The 20,002-nt window shown below is 39.6% G+C and overlaps 1 protein-coding gene across 2 annotated transcripts in view; it reads right to left on the reverse strand.

Annotated features, from left to right (window-relative positions):
- The window catches only part of LOC117381906 (glucocorticoid receptor-like), a 154,740-nt gene that overhangs the window by 36,340 nt on the left and 98,398 nt on the right, over nucleotides 1-20,002 (reverse strand). The window contains exons 3-4 of one of the 2 annotated variants that reach the window (XM_033978958.2): nucleotides 15,763-15,929; nucleotides 10,337-10,363 (exon numbers count right to left, since the gene is read on the reverse strand). In XM_033978958.2, coding sequence (XP_033834849.1) covers nucleotides 10,337-10,363; nucleotides 15,763-15,929 — 194 coding nt within the window. The remainder of the gene's footprint in view (nucleotides 1-10,336; nucleotides 10,364-15,762; nucleotides 15,930-20,002) is intronic. The other variant, XM_033978959.2, reaches the window with a different exon arrangement.

Consider the following 20,002-nt stretch of genomic DNA (forward strand, 5'->3'; position numbering starts at 1 on the left):
CCACTAGCGTTAGCAACAGGTTTGACTGACAGCGTCAAAAGCAGCGGTGTGGGCGGAGAAGAACCTTTTATTTTGTGATCTAATTTTTATTCAAGTATACACAGAAGATAAATTAATAATAATAATAAACATAAATAAATATATAATACATATAAATAATAAACATAAATAAATTAAAATAATATAAAAAGTAAAATAATGAAAGTAATCCCGTCCAGGTTTGAATTCCTTCAGTAAATGCAAATTTCCTCCATCAAAATTTCATTATATATATTCATAATAAGATAAGATTTGTCTTTATTAGTCCCACAGTGGGGAGATTCCAGTGTGTAAAAAAAGTAGAAAAATGATCTGAGTGTTTAAATATTGTGTAACTTTCATGAATATACGGTTTGACAGAAGCTTCCAAATAACACAAAAACATCCATCTTCTTCCGCTTATCCAGGGCCGGGTCGCGGGGGCATCAGTCTAAGCAGGGACTCCCAGACTTCCCTCACCCCAGACACGTCCTCTATTTGTTTTGTTTTTTTCTCGATTTAACACAAAAACAGATACGGAATATAGTCAGATCTCAATTTTGATGTGTTTCTTCTTCTTTTCTTTCTCTACCCCCACCACTCTTCTTTCTATACTTCTCTTTCTTTCTTTCTTGCTCTCTATCTCTATACCTGTCTTCCTTTTATCTCTCTTTTCCTCTCTCTTGCTCTCTCCTGATTTCTTCCCAACCATCTCCCTGAATTATTTTCTCTCCCCATCCTCTTTCCTCCTTTCTCTCTCCCTCTCTCTCTTTATATACCCCTCTCTTTCTTTCTCTCTATGTCTACACCTGTCTTCCTTTTATCTCTCTATTTTCCTCCCTCTTTCTTCCCATCTCTACTCCCACCTCTCTCAACGTCTTTCTCTCCCCACCCTCTTTCTCCCTTTCACTCCCTATATCCCTCTCTTTCTTTCTGTCTATCTCTACACCTGTCTTCCTTTTATCTCTCTTTTCCTCCCTCTTTCCTCCTGTCTCTATTCCCACCTCTCTCAAAGGCTTTGTCTCCCCATCCTCTTTCCTCCCTTTTCTCTCTCTACCCCTCTCTCCTTCTTTCTGTCTATCTCTACACCTGTCTTCCTTTTATCTCTCTATTTTCTTCCCTCCTTCTTCCCATCTCTACTCCCACCTCTCTCAATATCTTTCTCTCCCCACCCTCTTTCTTCCTTTCTCTCCCTATAACCCTCTCTTTCTTTCTGTCTATCTCTACACCTGTCTTCCTTTTATCCCTCTCTTTTCCTCTGTCCTGATTTCTTCCCAACCATCTCCCTGAATGTCTTTCTCTCCTCATCCTCTTTATTCCTTTCTCCCCCCTCTCCCTCTCTCTCTCTCTCTATAGGGGCGTTACCTTCAACATCCTCGCTCCTGATTGGCTCTGTGGTTGCTATGATACTCGCGGCGACATCACACTCCTTTAACGCACTTCTTTACTCAAACGTGAATGAAAAACGCCGCTCTGGAGTGAACTAATGACGAGGAAACGCTGTGAAAACGTGATGACGAGCTCGTGACAGTTTCCTCCACAGCGAGCGTGCGGAGAACAGCTTCAGGAGTCACGGTGGGAACACGGCTGCGTTTCATTTATAGTTCACAAACATGAGTCTGCGCCGCGTCCACAGCTGTGTCCAGACCTTATGAAAAGTCAACAGTGCACCACTCTGCCCTTTGGGACGGGACAACACTGTTATCTGATCTGACAAATATCAGCGCTCGGTGGGATATTCTCTCGCTCTTTCTCAGCTCTTTATCACTCTTCTCCTGACGGTCCGGTCGTTCCCACTCCCTTCCTTCGCTCCCTGTCTCTCTTTCGTCCTCCGACACCTTCTCTTTCTCTCTCTCTGTCTCACACACGCACTTCCACTTGCCCTCTTTTTCTCATTATCTGTCTCTCTCTTCCAGTGTCTCTCCAGATTTCCTCTTTGTCTCTCTCTTTTAAATTCATCTCTGTCTCTTTCTTCCTTTTATCTTCCTCTTTTTTCCTCCCTCTTTGTGTCTCCATTTTTCTTCCCACCTCTACCCTCATCTCTCTCAATCTCTTTCTCTCTCCATCTTTCTCTCCTTTCTTTCTCTCTCTTTCTTTCTCTCTATCTCTAGATCTGTGTTCTTTGTATCCCTCTCATTTCCTCCGTCTTCCCCTCTCCCTCTTTCTTCCCATTTCTGTTCCCACCTCGCTCAATGTCTTCCTTTCTCTCTCTCTCTACCCCCCTCTCTCTATCTCTATACCTGTCTTCTTTTTATCTCTCTCTTTTCTTCCCTCTTTCTCTCTCCCAATTTCTTCCCAACTCAATGTCTTTCTCTTCCCATCCTCTCTCTCTCTCTCTCTGTTTTGCTCCCTCTATATATATACTTCTTTTTCTTTCTCTCCACATCCTCTTTCCTCCTTTCTCTCTCTGCCTCTTTCTTTCTCTCTATCTCTACATCTGTCTTGTTTTTTATCTCTCTCGTTTTCTCCCTCGTCCCCTCTCCCTCTTTCTTCCCATCTCTACTCCCATCTCTCTCAATGTCTCTCCCCATCCTCTTTCCTCCTTTCTCTCTCTGTCCCTCGCTATACCCCTCTTTCTTTCTTTTTTTCTTTCTCTTTTTCTATCTCTATATCCGTCTTCCTTTTATCTCACTCTTTTCCTCTCTCTCTCTCCCCATTTCTTCCCGACCATCTCTCTCTCTCAGTCTTAGTCTCTCTCTATATATACTTCTCTCTCTCTCTTTCTTTCTCTCCATCTCTCCCTCCTCCTCTCCCTCGCTCCCTCTCTTCCTGTACACAGTCTCATTTTAGACTCCAGGGGGCGCTCAATAACGCTGCAGCTTCTTCTGTCAAAGTGTCAAAGTAATTCACCACGAGCTCTAATATGTCTCCGTCTCCCTGTGTCCCTTTGTCCTTCTGTCCTCGTCTCCCTGTCTCTCTGTCTCCCTCTGTCCCTCTGTCCTTGTCTCCCTCTGTCCCTGTCTCCCTGTGTCCCTGTCTCCCTGTGTCCTTGTCTCCCTCCGTCCCTTTCTCCCCGTGTCCCTGAGTAGCTCGGACGTGGGACAAAATGAAAGACTCCATTTTCCTTGTATTTCTTACAGCTGACTGTAGATAACTGCAGGAGAAGCTCATGTCAAAATACTTTTTGAAACAATATTATGTCCAAACAGTTTGTCTTTTAGCGACGACAACGAAAGACACCAGGAATATGTGAAATGTCGCGTTTGCCTCAGATCCAGAATAAACTGTTCAATGATGTAAAGTCCAGAGACACGGCGTCTGTATCAAAACAAATATGGACGATTAAATTGAGCTTGTTCGTTTCATGTGTCACTGAATAAAAACTAAATAAAAAATCTAACTGCACGGTTGTGTTTGACAGATGTAGCCAAAAGTAATTAGATTTTAATTTCAGATTCAATTCTGTGGAGTTAGTTATAATAATAATAATTACAACCTGCTGCACTGGTTTAAATTGTTTACAAAAATGGCTTCATGATTCATTCATATTTATATTGTTGTGTTATGTCACTCTTCTGCCACTGGAGGAACGTCTGAAAACACTTCCATGACCTTAATTTGCCTTAGTTTGAGCAAAGACACATTTGCTCTTAATTACGTAGTTAAGTAGTGAACCATAACAGTGAATCATGAGCTCTTTAAATGTAACTTGCTTCATAAATAGAATGTAGTACTATGTCGATAAAACACTTCAAAGTCTTGTATTGGTACTACATTTTAAAGGGTTTTGACGACAGACTGCATAAAAAAGTGGAATAATAAGTGAGTGTGACGTCACCCGTAGCGTTCGGCTCCAGTCAAGTGAAGCTCGTCGAGGCTAGCGCAGTTATAGCGGCGAATCTGGAGTCGATTTCCATATTTGGAATTTCCGACTGCAAGTATCATAGCAACCAAAGAGCCAATCAGGAGCGAGGCTGTTGAAGGTAACGTCCCTTCCCGCCCGCACTGCTGGTTTGGCAGGGGGCGGGGGCTTAGCAACGCTGTCAATCAAACCTGTTGCTAACGCTAGTGGGAGCGACCTTGATTTGTCTCTTACGGACACAATATCGAAACAAAAGCGGGTTAATACGAACATTTTAAGACCAAAATGGCGAGACTCACTGCAGTAGTTACAGAGAAAGGGGGGAAAGCTTCGAGTCGATGGAGCCGTGATCACTTCCTGTTTGGCGTTAGCGTGTTAGCTATGTCCATTTATATATACAGTCTATGGCTTCAAGTGCCACAAAACGGGGAACACCTTAATTTGAAAGAAGAACACTGCAATTTTATTTTTTATTGTCAGCTCTTTTTGCTCTTTATTATCAATCATACATTTGTCTAAATCTCCCAAAAAAAATTACGATATCTATTTGGTACATCTTTTCTTTTATTCTTTCATTCATTCATTCAGTTCTCTCTTTCCTTATCCATATCTCGAGTTACGGACGGAGTAGCCAAATAAAAACAGCAGGATCCAGGATGTAGAGCGGGTTTTTGGTTTGGTTTGGAGACCGATCCTAAACCATAATTACAACTTGCTAACTTGAAACCTAAGCGTCAATCTTTACCTCTTTTTTGTCGTTCGAATAATAAACGATTTACATGACGGGAACCTGATTTTTGTTCCACATTAATTGAGTGCGTATATGTATATTTTTTTATTATAATATTTATTCAGACTGGCTTCCAGCACTTAGTAATGTTGTGACACATTATCATTATTTATATTTTGTTGTATTCATGTATTTTATTCTATTTTATTCTCCTATTTTACTGTTTTAGTATGACTTTAACTTGTTTTTAATTTGATTTTACTGGAAAGCACTTTGGTCACCTCGAGTGTTGTAAAATGCTCTATAAATAAATGTTGATTGACTGATAATAGCTATATTTCTAGTTTTTTTATATTATTATGACCAGTGTTTTTATATTATTATTACCAGTGTTTTTATATTATTATTACCAGTGTTTTTATGTTATTATTACCAGTGTTTTTATATTATTATTACCAATGTTTTTATATTATTATTACCAGTTTTTTTATATTATTATGACCAGTGTTTTTATATTATTATTACCAGTGTTTTTATATTATTATTACCAGTGTTTTTATGTTATTATTACCAGTGTTTTTATATTATTATTACCAATGTTTTTATATTATTATTACCAGTGTTTTTATGTTGCACTTTATTTCTGAAGAAAGTTGCTCGTTTGTGAGTTGTTTTCACTGACAACGGCAAGAAAAATGTCACGAACACCCGCCCGCCGTAACCAAACTGGGACCAAACTGGCACCAGGACCAGAACAGAACCAAACCAGGTCCGTATTACGACTAAACTGGACTCAAACGACAACAAAAACCAAGACAAAAACGACCTATTTCCGCACGTTATTTCGCAAAAATCATCATCCACGCTAATCCATTCCCCTCCCCAGAGTCGGTCTAACCTGGCGGCTCGTCCCCGTGTGGCCGAACAGAACAGAGAAAAAAAACAAAAAAACAGAGTAAACAGAGAGAGAGGCCCGAGCAGCTGAATCGCACTGATACCACGCTGATCCTTGTCCCGCTACAAACACGGAGCTGGCACATGCGCGGCTGAAACGCGACTGCGGCGGCGGCGATGACGGGGTTATGGATGTTGACTTTAGTATAGTATTTCAGTGATGTAACTCTGTGTAAGAACTGCTTCATTTATGTATGAATATTTAACAGATACTTTGATGTATAGAGGATTAGACCGGGCTGACTGTAGGATACATGGGACACGGTTAAGTACTACGTTTAGTACTGATTGAAGTATTAATTCTCATGCAAAAATACTGTATTGATAATCACAAGTTCACCAAAATTTTGAGTAATTTTTTTAACTAGATTCTGATTTTATTAAAATATCCGTGCAGGATTTGGTTCCAAGAAACAAAATAATTATGAATATATTTTCTTAGCTGTTTTAATTTGTGTATTTTTGTTTTGCTCAAATGATAAAAGTCTTAAAAATAAACCTTCAGACTTTTCAGTAGGTCTCAAACGATCATAAAAAAAAGTACTTTTCAGGTGTGTGGGTGAGTAGAAAGTACAGATACTGCTCTCAAATGTAGTGAAGCAAAAGTAAAAAGTATTCACATTAAATTTGACTTAAGTGCAGTACTTTTACTACTTTTACTTCGTCACGTTCCCATACTGATTAATAAGGCTGGGGATCATTAAGATTTTGCCGATGCGATACGTATCTCGATGCGTAGGCCACGATACGATACATACCTTGATACGGTACTTTTACAGTTCGATACAATACGATACGATATATATATTTAAAATTGATTTGATACGATTCAGTGAAAAGTACCGGCTTTCAACCCCATTTAAGATTTTGCTGATACGATACATATCTTGATACATAGGCCACGAGACAATGCAGATCTCGATAAAGTACTTTTTAAATTCGATACTATACGAGCCGATATATTTAAAATTGATTTGATACGATTCAGTGAAAAATACAGGCTTTCAACTGCATTTAAGATTTTGCAGATACGATACACACCTCGATGAATAGGCCGCGATACGATACATATCTCGATACTGTACTTTTTCGATTCGATACAATACGATACGATATATTTCCAATCGATTTGATATGATTCAGTGAAAAATATAGGCTTTCATGACCTAATATTCACAAAAAATGAACATTAATGGTGGATTTATCTTCTTTTTACTGAAGATGAATGAACATAGGTGCATTTTGTTTAGCGCTTTTTACTAACGAGAACAACACATTTAACTGTTTCATTGGTCGATATTATTCATCCACAGTTTATACGAGCTCCACATTTCCACGTAAACAGGTTTAACGGCTCTAGAGGATCACAAAATATACTAAAATACTACTAAAAAATACTAAAGGTTTTTGTTAAATCACTGTCTGTGCAAAGATAATCAGAAATACACCTGTTTTAATCATCAAAACAGTGAATCAAATGGTAAATGTTCTGCTTAAACAAGTTTCTTTTCTCTAAACAAGCCACACAAATGCAGTACTGTATACAAAAAAATATATGGATACAGCAGCCCATGATATCGATACTGTATCATTAACAATATATCAATATTTCAATATTTTTGCACACCTCTACTGATTACCAGATGTTAACAAGATCCAAAAACCACAATTAACACAATAATTACTTAGTTAATTAGTGTTTAAATATTAAAAAAAGCTCCTTGTGTGTAAATTATCTCAGTATTTGGATGTAAATAATGACAGTTGATGGGATTCTGTTTTCAAACTGCGACTTCCTCTGTTTTGGTACTTTTATTCCAGCTCTTCCAACTGCCACTTGATATAAAACTATGATAAATATTTACCACAAATACCATTTCATCAAACCAAGTCATGAGTAGAAAAAAAAACATGAGCACCTGTCATTGTTGAGAGCACTTTAATTATTATGAAAGCACCCTGTTCGTTTTACAGCGATATATTGGGCCGATATTTACAGTTTAGCGTATCGGATATCGTCCTGAAATCTCCAGAAGAGGTCGATATTTAGTTTGTCCAACCAGCTGCATCCATTTGCATAAGAAGTACATGCGTAAGCCTTTATTTAAACACTTTAGTCCACAAACGGAGCGCCAAAATGTGACTACACTGCACTTTTCTTATCCAGTTTGTAGTAAAACAAGGGGAATTTGGGTAAAATTAGCAAAAATCAGCCCAAAAAATGACCAAAATCAGCCTGAAAATATCAACAAAGCTTATCGGACATTGTTTTTTCCCGATATGGATCAATCAGTATCGACATCGGTCATGGAAAAACTCAAATTGTTCAATCGCTAATCCGTTCTGTGTCGCTGTAATGAAGTCGTTTGAAGTGTTGCTTAAGTTTGCAGTGTTAGCGTTAGCGTTAGCATACATGGATATATAAGTGCGCTGGTTTCTTCCCTCATAGAAAGTGTATTTAGTACTAACATCCACATTTAGAGACGTGTAAACAGCTCCAGACTGTCTCAGGGGGTTTGTGTTTCGGTTTAGCGCTTTGGACGAGCGGCGGATGAAGTAAAAGTACAAATACAACTTTGGACGAGCGGCGGGTGAAGTAAAAGTACAAATACAACTTTGAGCGAGCGGCGGGTGAAGTAAAAGTACAAATACAACTTTGGACGAGCGGCGGGTGAAGTAAAAGTACAGATACAACTTTGTGCGAGCGGCGGGTGAAGTAAAAGTATAGATACAACTTTAGACGAGCGGCGGATGAAGTAAAAGTACAGATACAACTTTGTGCGAGCGGCGGATGAAGTAAAAGTACAGATACAACTTTGAGCGAGCGGCAGGTGAAGTAAAAGTACAGATACAACTTTGGACGAGCGGCAGATGAAGTAAAAGTACAGATACAGAGGTAAAAAGTTATTCAAGTAAAAGTATCACATGAAAAGATTAAGGTAAAGTATTTAAGTACCAATTTAAACATGTACTTTAAGAGTAAAAATGAAGTATTTCACACAAGTGTTGTTCGTTTGTTAAAGTGTAAATGTAGTGATACTGATTAAAAATGATATATATTTTGGTCTTTTTTTTTTATTTGGCCTGATGTTTGAACTTGAAAACTTTATTCTTAACTTTATGGAAAAAGTAACCCCTCAAATCATAGAAAAGTACTTTTTACTTTTCAGCGCTGATCAAAAATGTAGTGGAGTAGAATATACAGATACTGCTCTCAAATGTACTGAAGTAAAATGTACTCAAGTGATGCACGGGTACCTAAATATTCTACTTAACTATGGTACTTTACTGCTTGTACTTCGTTCCCTTCCACCTCCACTTTGGACTAAACCAACACTGAAGTAAACGGGGGAGTATCAGGCAGAACAAGGGTTATATTGAAACTGGGGAATATCCAAAATGTGTTGCAAAACGTGTTCTGTCCCTCACAACCTGCAGATAAAACTCCTGACATCATCACAAAACCTGACTAAATTACAACATACTCTCTGTAAACGTTCACTTTTTGACACCGCATCAAACACAAAATGATCCACTCGTTCAAATTCTTATTTTTAGGGTTTTTTTGTGGAATAAATGTTTAAATATTTACTTGAACTGATATTTCACACACAGGAAAATCAATGAAAATGACCAAGTGCACGATGTCACTCTTCTGCGTGTCTCTGTACAAATGTTCTCCACAGATCTGATTTGTAACTTAGCCTGGTGGCGTTGTGTGATTGTCTCCATGGCGATTGGCAGATTATGGTCAATGCCGTACTGTGGAACATTCCAGGCAAAGCAATAACATCTCTTGTGTCTTTAACAACTCTGCACCGCTTTAGTTTAGAAGTAACGACGCCTAAAGTCTCTGTTCATTATGAAGTTTATGAAGAATAATTAGTTTTTATAAAGTGGATTTTTTTTTATTTTATTTATTTATTTTTTTTATAGATTAGAATAAAAATGTATCTAATCTAATCACATTTTATTATTAGTCTGGGTCTGGGTGGAACAAGAACTCACATTTGTTACTTAAGTAAAAGTACAGATACCACAGCAAAAATACTTAAGTAAAAGTATTAAAGTAGCTGTTTAAAAATGTACTTAAAGAGTAAAAAGTACAAGTATTTCACACAGATTTTGAGATCGAATGAAGCTTCAAATGTACAGATTTTAATACAGATTTATGCTCAATTTTGTTTTATTTCGTGTTTTTTTCCTAGCTGTTCTGAGAGTATTTGCATATTTCTGTTTGCTCAAATTATGAACGTGTTAAAAATAAACCCTCAGCCTTTTCAGCAGCTCTTAAACACAATAAAAAAATACTTGTACTTTTCAGTCCTGTTCGAAGAAGTACTGGAGTAGAAAGTACAGATACTGCTCTCAAACGTAACGAAAGTAAAAGCCAAAAGTATCCACTGTAAAACATACTAAAGTAAAGTACAGATACCTAAAATGCATGTTTAAACACAGTACTTTACTACTTTTACTGTTACGTTCCACCTTTAGTTTTGCTGTATGTCTTTACAAACTATAATCACAACGAACAAAACAACAAAGTCATTTCTTGTGTACATCTTGTGGTTAATTAGTGACAATTACAACACTAGTAATTACCACAGCGTTTATCACCCATAGGTGCTAAAACATGCACTAAATCACCCGTAGAATTTACACTGCACTCTGTTAGCCGCTGTAGGACATGCACCGGGGCAGATCGGCCTTGTATCAGGGCTGGAGGGAGGTATTCACATATGTGTAAATCATAATAATTAAACAGGTCAATTATTATGCGGTTGTTATGGTTTTTTTATACTGTCATTATTATCAAAAGTGTATTTATTTACCATCAGTGTTTTGGCGTGCTCTCCATCCTTCACCACAGACACAACGACCAGGTTATAGAGAGGGGAGAAGAACAGAATCACACATCACGTCACTCTCGACACACAAATGACATTCAAGGGACTTTTTTTCACATTGGTAAAAAAGAAAATTAATAAGTAGATGCATAAAAATAACCTCATCTGCTAAGGCTTGTCATGATAATCGGCCGATTGTTCGCTAAAGTACAGAATAAACTGTCATTTTCGTTTTGTTTTTTCGTCGTTTTTGTTTAAATTTAAGGTACACTGTGTTTGTCCGCCGCGTTTGACCCATTCTTCGACGCTGCTGGGCGCTTGAGGGCACATCTCCATGAGGTTGTTGCTAGGCGTGGTCAGGATTACCTATAAATTGTATATATAAATGGGCATAGCTAACCTGCTAGCTGCCGCTCTAACAGGAAGTGATCATGGGCGCACTTCCTGTTCCATCGACTCCGGCTCCAATTCACTTTACGTTAGAAAACTGTGCCACTCTGTCTGTAACTGCTGCTGTCAGACTCGTCGTTTTGGTCTTAAAATGTTCGTATTGACCCGCTCTACAAGATGTTGGTGGTTTTATTTCACTGTTGTGTCCGGAAAAAATCAAGATATGAACAATAACAACAGCTCCCGCTAGCGTTAGCAACACCTCTGACGCGCCCACTCCCTGCTAAAACCAGCGGTGCAAGCGGAAAGGGGCGTTACCTTCAACAGTCTCGCTCCGGATTGGCTCTTTGGTTGCTATGATACTTGTAGTTGGAATATCAAATATGGACCTCGGTTCAAAATTCGTCGCTGTAACCGCTAGCCTCGATTAGCTACGTTTGACTGGAGCCGAACGATGTGGATGACGTCACACTCACTCAGTCCACTTCTTTATACAAACTGTGCGGAGGATTTTACGTATGTTGCGTGTTTTGGGAATACGCAGACACGGGGAGAACGTGCAAACTCCACACCTAAAGGGAAACTATATATTTGTTTGTTTTTTTGCACTAGCACCACCTTTTGTTCTTTTAAATACACAACACGTTTTAACACATACAGCGTTTGTTTGTGCTAATACATTTCTGGGTGTGGTCTGCGATAACACAGCTGTGATATTTTAAAACACTATGTACCGTGTATCGTACTTTTTTTATCATGATGGGCCAAATATTTACGTAATGCGACTACTTGGCATTGAGCTAAACAAGTATCTTATTTTCTTGAGTATAAGTCGCTCCTGAGTATAAGCCGCACCAGCTAAAACATGCATAAAAATAAAAAAAATAAAATAAAAAATCACATATAAATTGCATCTGAGTATAAGTCGCACACCTGACCAAACTATGAAGAAAAAAGCGACTTATACACGGGAAAATACGGTAATTCCCATGTATTTCTGACCACAGACTGTATAAAGAAGTGGATTAAGCGAGTGCGACGTCACCCACAGCGTTCGGCGCCAGTCAAACGACGCTCATCGAAGCGTTGAAACAGTTATAGGGGTGAATTTATGAGCAACCTCGAGGGAAAGAAGGCGCCTGATGTGTTTGTTATTAATGTTTACGGACAAAATAGTGAAATAAAAACACACCGGGATCATGTAGAGCGGGTTATACGAACAAAATGACGAGGTTCACTGCTGCAGATACAGAGAGAGGGGCGACAGTTTTTCAACGTGAAGTGAATTGGAGCCAGAGTTAGCTAGCGGGTTAGCTATGTCCATTTATATATGCACAATATACAATCTAGACCAGGGGCGTCAAACTCAATTTCACCGAGGGCCGCATCAGCAAAATGGTTCGTCTCAAATTTGCAAAGATATAAAAAATATGTCTGTATAACTCCTGACATTTTAACCTCCTGAGGCCCGAGCTCGTGCAGGACTTTATTTGCAAAAACTATTAACTGCTTGAACACATATATTTTGTGTAAAAAAACAAATGAGAAACAATTGTGCCTCTAGGAACAATGTGTCTCATTTGTGCTGCTGACAGGTGCAGGAAGACATATGCCTTTAAATAAAAATAAAAATGAAATAAAAATAAATATATACAATAAAAAAAATAATTTAAATACAATACAAAAATAAAATAAAATAAAATAATAAAAAAACAAAATAAAATAAAAAAGTAAAATAAAAAAATACAAAATAAATAAATATTCTAAACTCTTAGAAATATTCAAAATTGACCATGTTCTTGTTGCTGTTCTTCTAAAAATTTGCACTGTGGCCTAAACAACCCAAAATGTGTTGTCCACAGATGAGGACACCAGGTCTCAGGAGGTTAAGACAGTCAAACATTTAAATTTACCTCATCACGGGCCACATAAAATTACATGGCGGGCCGCATTTGACCCCCGGGCCTTGAGTTTGACACATGTGATCTAGACATATATTAACGTTTGTATCTTTTTTACCAGCTCAATTAAAACATTAAAACTGACGGAAAGTTAGTCGTTAGTACGTGTACCCCTCAACACGTACGCGAACGTTTTCATATTTTCTTGCGACACTGATCAAATTTAACCTGTACAGGGTCAAACACGTAAAACCTGTGACTCATTGTAGAAACGAGGCGTAGAAAATATCTGACAGGGATCATTGTGTCAGCGGCTTTAAGATGGAAGAGGTAAAAAGCGCGTAAGAAATCGCTTCGTCGAGGTAACCAAGTCTGTGCCTGAACGCTCTCCTACACAACTAATCTAACTCTCCTCCGTCTAAACACACCGAGGCCCCGATGAGTCATCAGCGGAGCTCTGTCTCGCAAGGTCAGTGGCAATGAATAAAGTAAAAATGTGCTTAAAAATACAAGGCCGTTTTACAAGCTACGCTAAGAGCTGGCAACAAAAGCCAGTCGTCCGGCCGTTGCATCCATGGGTTTATAATGTTGTAAAATTAGCACTGTTGCCATAGCAGTTTGGGAGTAATGGCAAAACGCTCGGTCTTTTCAACGGCGATACGTCCTCAAAATGTCGTACGTAACAGGAAGCGGAAACCGTGAATACAAAAAAAGCATAGTATACGTAAAGTAAAAGCACGTAGTGTCATTATATTGCAGCTATCTACTGAAACGCAGTAGCTGGAAGTGATTTCAGATGGGTTTTTTTTTTATTTTGAGTGGTAAAATGTGACGTTTTACAGAAAGGTGTAAGTAAACATGTCTGCGTAATCGCTCAGTCAAACAGCAGGTGTGGTCCGCAGCAAAAAAACCACTGTCATCGCACAAAAAGACCTTTGTCCCGTTGACAGATTTGAACATTTTCTTCGCTATAAGACGACGTGTAAATGTTATTATTAAACTAAGAGTCTCCAAATCTGCTCCTTTATGTGTTTTTTTTTAATGTATATCGGGTCTGCAGCCTGTTTGTCTCCATGGAGATGTTAGTGCGTTGCCTAAAATGTTCCACTGTACGGTATTAAACTTATTTATCTTCACAGAGACGAGCAGGTAAAGCAACGAGACAAGATACTGGTCAGATCTGTGGAGAGGTGACACGTGAACGACTGTATTTAAGGTAGTTTTGATGCATAAGTCTAGTGTCATAATGGAAAAAGTGAAAAAAATAACATCTTCACAGAGACGAGCGAGAAAAGTTACACAGTCCGTCTTTAAATAGCTCAAATAATTATATGTTACACAAAAAACACAGTAAAATTAAAGGAAATCGAAGTGACTTGACTCTCATCACAATCCGTTTTGAAAAATCGACTTTGATTTTGCAACAAAGGACGAAGAGGCTGATGTTTCCCTGTTATGCAAGTTCAATCAACTAATCTCATAAAATGCAAATGCACAAGGAACTTTGGGACAAAATGTACACAGCTAATAGTCGCTAACCATTTCTACTCGATGCGCATGTACCGCGTCGTTATTGCGCAATGCACAAACACAGACATGAATATGCACAAGTGATTAGAGCCAAGAGTAAATGTGGCCACATTTTAAACAGAGGGAAAGCAACGAGCAGCAGGCCCAGTCATTTGTCCTGCCTTTATGGGTTTAGATTACTGAACAGAACTATATTTTGTTAGTGAAAGGGACCACAAACTCCCACGCTGTCGACAATCAAGGCAGACACGTTGAACAAAGCAGCACTTTTAACGCTACAAAAAAAAGCTGTTTGCGATTTTGTCATTTTGAGCTGAAAAGCAGTTTTGTTTCATGCGTTTAGGCCAAATAATCTCAGCGATATTAAAGCCACATTATGTAACTCTTCTGATGGAGGGTCCACCACCTCGTTTTCTCCAAGAAGACGTTGCTTTTCCTGGAGAGTTCTTACGTAGAGAACTTATATATCTTACATTTATTCAATTACAGTGTTTTATTATTTAAAACATGCCTTGAAAAACATATGTAGTCTTACTGAACGTGCTCGCTTTTACACAGATCTGACAGTTCACTTGGTCTGGTGGCATCGCCCACTTGTCTCTATGGAAATGGAGTTAGTTCTTCACTGTGGGACATTCTATTCTTCAAGTGGTGAATGATATCGTACATTTTTTATCATGATGTGCCAAATATTTACTTGGCATTGAGTTAAAAAAGTATCGTATTTTCTTGAGTATAAGTCGCTCCTGAGTATAAGTCGCACCAGCCAAAAAATGCATAAAAATGAAGAAAAAAACCCCCTAATATTTCACATATAAATCGCATCTGAGTATAAGTCGCACACCTGGACAAACTATGAAGAAAAGAGCGACTTATAGACCGGAAAATACGGTAATTCCCATGTATTTCTGACCATAAAGAGGTGGATCACGTGAGTGCGACGTCGCCCACAGCGTTCGGCTCCATTCGAATGAAGCTCATCGAGGCTAGCCGTTATAGCGTCGAATCTGGAGTCGATTTCCTTATTTGGAACTGCAACCGCGAGTATCATAGCAACCAAAGAGCCAATCTGGAGCGAGGCTGTTGAAGGTAACGCCCCTTCCCTTCTGCACGACTGATTTAGCAGGGAACGGGCGTTTACCTGCGACAACACCGTCAATCAAACCTGTTGCTAACGCTAGCGGGAGAGACCTCGAGGATAGAACGCTCCTGATTTCTCGGTTATTAATGTTGATTTACAGAAAAAAAAAACAGCAAAATAAAAACACCAGGATCATGTAGAGCAGGTTAATACGAACATTTTAAAAACAAAATGATGATTTTTTACTGCTGCAGTTACAGAGAGAGGGGCGGCTAGCGTGTTAGCTTTGTCCATTTATATATATATAGTCTATGTAGTGAACTCTCCACTAGAAAAGTTACATAGTGGACCTTTAGCAATAAACGAGATTCACAGTTTTATCGATCATTTCAACCTGAGAATTCTTCACCGCCGTCCTCCTCCTTTAAACTATAGGCCCTTTGAAATTTCACATCAACGTGGGATTATTTAAGGAGCTGTTGCTAAGTTATAAACGAACAGTCTCTTACCCTCCACGGCTCTCTTGAAGAACACCTTGCAGCTCCCACAGGTGACGACGCCGTAGTGGCATCCGGAGGCCTCGTCGGAGCACACCAGGCAGATCTTATGGGTGCTCCCTGATTTGGACTGGCTCTGCACCGAGGAGGAACCAGCGTCTCCTGTCCGGGACGTGGAGCTGCACACAGACCAAAGGAAAAGGCGGATTTAATACAGAAACGTGGCTTTTGTAAAGAAACGAAGCAACACTCAAGACGCTTATTACTACAAGGTGCTTATTTGAAGAGGCATCGACAGTTACGGCTTTTCTGTATTGTTTTAGGACGGCCTTGGTGTTGCTTTATCAGAAGTAGTAGTAGTAGTAGTAGTACACACATCTTGAATCTCGCTCCAATCGTTATGCACAGTTGTCCCTCACTATAACGTGGTTCTCCTTGCGCGGTCTTGCTGTTTCGCAGACTTTTTTGTGCAATTTTCGTTCAGACAAATTTACATAAACGTTGGATCGCGGTGTGACTCTGAAGTGCTGTGCGTTTGCGATTTGTTTTCTCCCCGACAAAACCCACGATGTCGATGAAATGTTCTGCACCGACAAAGACGCCTACGAAGGTTTTTTGAACTTTGAGAGAGTTTAAACGAGAGAGAAATGTGAGAAAATGTTAATGTTTGTGTGAGAAAAGTGTATAAAGTGTGTGGTGAGGGGTTTTACAGCCAAAAACATAAAGAATAACTAAAAAATAAAGCTGATACTTTGCGGATTTCGCTTATTGCGGGTTATTTTTAGACCGTAGGGTGGTAGTGTAAATTTCACACAAATAAAACTCAATTTGATAGTAAGGAATATACTCAATACCGATACCGATTCCAATACCACGATGATAATAAAAGACAACAGAATGTGATTTTCAGCATTAAATCATAGTACTTTCTTTTATATCTGTATAATCCCTCAGTCGTCCAATATGTTCCATAGTGGTCCATGGGCGTTTACTTGTCTATGTGTCTTATACTTGTTCTAATACAGCTCAAGATCATTCTAAAACTATTCAAGAAAGGTTCTGTGCAGGTGACCTTTTTAGTTTTAGTATCTGATTGTCGATACTTTTGATAACCTTCCGTCAGTCTGTCCAAGTGCTGCACCTTAAAAGGCTTTGTTAAGTCAGTAAATGTAATACAAGTGTAAAGCATCATTATTAATACACCCCCTGGATTTAACGACGCAAATATGTTGGTGTTGCTGCAGTTGGTCCGGTCGAGGTTCAGCAGAATGAGGTCAGCTGACACCTGAATATACTGAATGACCAGGTTATTACATCAGTGGATTTGTTCTTCCCTGATGACACGGACAGATTCAAAGATGAGAATGACAGGATTCAACAGGATCAAAGTGTGAAAGAGAGAGACAGGGAGTGTGAGACAGAGAGAGAGAGAGAGAGGGAGAAGAAGAGAGAGAGGGAGAAACAGAGGCAGGGGGAGAGATGCACAGAGAGAGACAGAGAAAGAGAGAGGGAGAGAGAGGGAGGCAGAGCGAGAAAGAAGCAGAGAGAGGGAGAAGCAGAAAGAGAGAGACAGAAACAGAGAGAGAGATGCACACAGAGAGAGGGAGAGAGAAAGAGAGAGAGGGAGACAGAGAAAAAGAGAAGCAGAGGGAAGGAGAAGCAGAAAGAAAGAGAGCGGGAGAGACAGAGACTGAGAGAGAGATGCACACAGAGAGAGGGAGAGAGGAAGAGAAAGAGGGGAGAGAGAGGGAGGCAGAGAGAGAAAGAAGCTGAGAGAGGGAGCAAAAAGAGCAAAAAGAGAGACAGAGACTGAGAGAGATGCACAGAAAGAGAGAGAGAGAATGAGGGAGAGGGAGGCAGAGAGAAAGAGAAGCAGAGAGAGGAAGCAGAAGGAGAGAGAGACAGAGACATCATTTTCACACATGGATTGTCCACCACAGAGTCCAGACCTTAACCCCATTGAGAATCTTTGGGATGAGCTGGAGAAGCTTTGAGCAGCGTCAGACTCGACCAGCATCAATGTGACATCTTGGTCAGAAATTAACGCAACACTGGATGGAAATAAATCTTGTGACGTTGCAGAAGCGAAATCGAAACAATGCCACAGCGAATGCAAAAGCTAAACGCGGTCCAACCAAAATATTAGAGTGTGTGACCTTTAATTTTTGGCCAGGCAAGTTCTGATTTTAAGTGTTAGAATCATCAATACACAGAAAAGAAAACTCTGCAGATGACTCAAGCCTGTAGTTTCTCAGCTAATACTTGAATTCCTAGTTTAAACTGTTTACACTCAGTACTTGAGTCTTGTCTCCTGTGTTGCCCTGGTTTACAAGCCGTGTACTGAAAGAACCTATAGTGCCTGAACGCAGTTAAAGAGGACATGAAGTCAGCTGAGGATGCAGAGAGAGGGTTATGGGGGTGGATGATTCACTTTGCGTACATGCAGGCCTAAAAACGACATCCCTCGGATATATCCTCTCTTCAGAAAACGCACTGCTGCTGCTTGCTACACGACTGCAACTAAAGCAAAACACGAAACAGATTTTTACCAAAGTCACGTCACCCCGTTTCGTATAAATATTGTTTTAATATCTCCAGGCAAGATTCAACTGTGCAGTCAAGCGCAGAGCCACTTTGGATAGATTACCGTTTTGTTGCTTGGATAGAAACTTCGGGGGGATTTCGCGCTGCCAAAACTGAAGTTGCACAAACACATGCGAAAACCATTCCAAGCGAGACAGTAATCCAGATATATTATTTAACTGCGACGCGTATACAGTCCACGTAAATCCCTGTAATGGCCTACTAATCTGAGCTTCCCCGTTTAAAATCCTTCCTTTTAATCATGAATGTGTAAGTAAAGACAACAAATACCCGAGTCGGTCACCGGACTGCGCTCTTCAATGTGGTAACTAAGAGCGTCGGGTGGTGTTGTGTTGCTCGCTAATGCCTTCATTAAACCTGCTGGGGCGTACGTACACGGGGTAACCTACACGAACGCGCACTTCGAAGCATTATGGAGGTATTCTATTGACTTCCTGGAGACTAAGAGTAGTAGATGTACATGCCAACGCTCTACCAACCCTAACCTAGATGAACTTATGTGTTACAAAAGATATATTAAGTGTCTTTCTGGTATCTGCTATCTATGACCTCGATGATTAGAAACTCTTAAAAGGCCGTTCGGAGTCTCTTTTAACTCTGTGTAAACCTGATTCCTGGTTTAATAGTAGATTTCAGTCCCCACAGTGCGTTAAATACCCGCTCGTACGTCTATGCACGCGTTGCCCTGATCCTTTAACCGTGTAATTAGTTTAGAAGTGAGCGACGCACCTGCAGTCGGACTCCTCGCCATTACAGATAACGTCACTTTGACCAACGGGGAAAGTGTGTCAGGGGTTCAAAGGGTGCATGATAAGACCGGGACAGACAGCACCGCCACTGCGCCGTCAGAGCTACAGCGGAGAATCACACACTCAAGAGTTTAAGCCTTTTTCTGCTGTTTGGTTTGGCTACACATAGGCAGGAATGTATAGGGTCCTTATGTAACGGAGATCTCTCGCAGAGCTTGATAATGGCTGTACATTATGGTCAAAGGAATCTTTTGCTTGAGTCCCCTAGATGTATGGATGTCGGGATGGATTCAATTGGCAATTAATGATGATTATTGTCAAATTAGAAGGAAGGATTTTAAAAGAATGTGGACAACAGGAAGAATACGGTTCACGTCGCAGCGCAGAAATGCCACGGTGAACGTTATGAGAAAAATGTGACGATTGTTGTGGAACAGTATAAAACAGTATAAATATATCTAAATGTAACCAAATGTAATGTAAAAATAAATGCAACTACTTTTTAATTTTGTTAATCAATCATTTCTATACTTATACAAGTTACAAATCTTGCAAACATTGAACAAAAATGTATGTGTAACTGTGTCTTCTGATAAACTGATATTTTAAGACAGTCAGACCTTTTAATTTACCTTGTCGCGGGCTACGTAAAATGACGTGGCGGGCCGCATTTGGCCCACGGGCCTTGAGTTTGACACGTGTTGTGGAAGAAGAAAAAGTCATGAATCCCTCGTTATGCAAATTACCAGGTATAATAATCACTACAGCCGGGGAATTAAAGAGCAAAACAAAAAATGTAGCCTCGGGAGTCCAGAACAACATCTAAAAATCAATAAACAAACGCTCGTTATAGTTTTTAATAGGACAAATTACTCTATATCTTACAAGTAGAGGCACGG

The sequence above is a fragment of the Periophthalmus magnuspinnatus genome, chromosome 14 (genome assembly GCF_009829125.3).
Source record: "Periophthalmus magnuspinnatus isolate fPerMag1 chromosome 14, fPerMag1.2.pri, whole genome shotgun sequence".
NCBI lineage: Eukaryota > Metazoa > Chordata > Actinopteri > Gobiiformes > Gobiidae > Periophthalmus > Periophthalmus magnuspinnatus.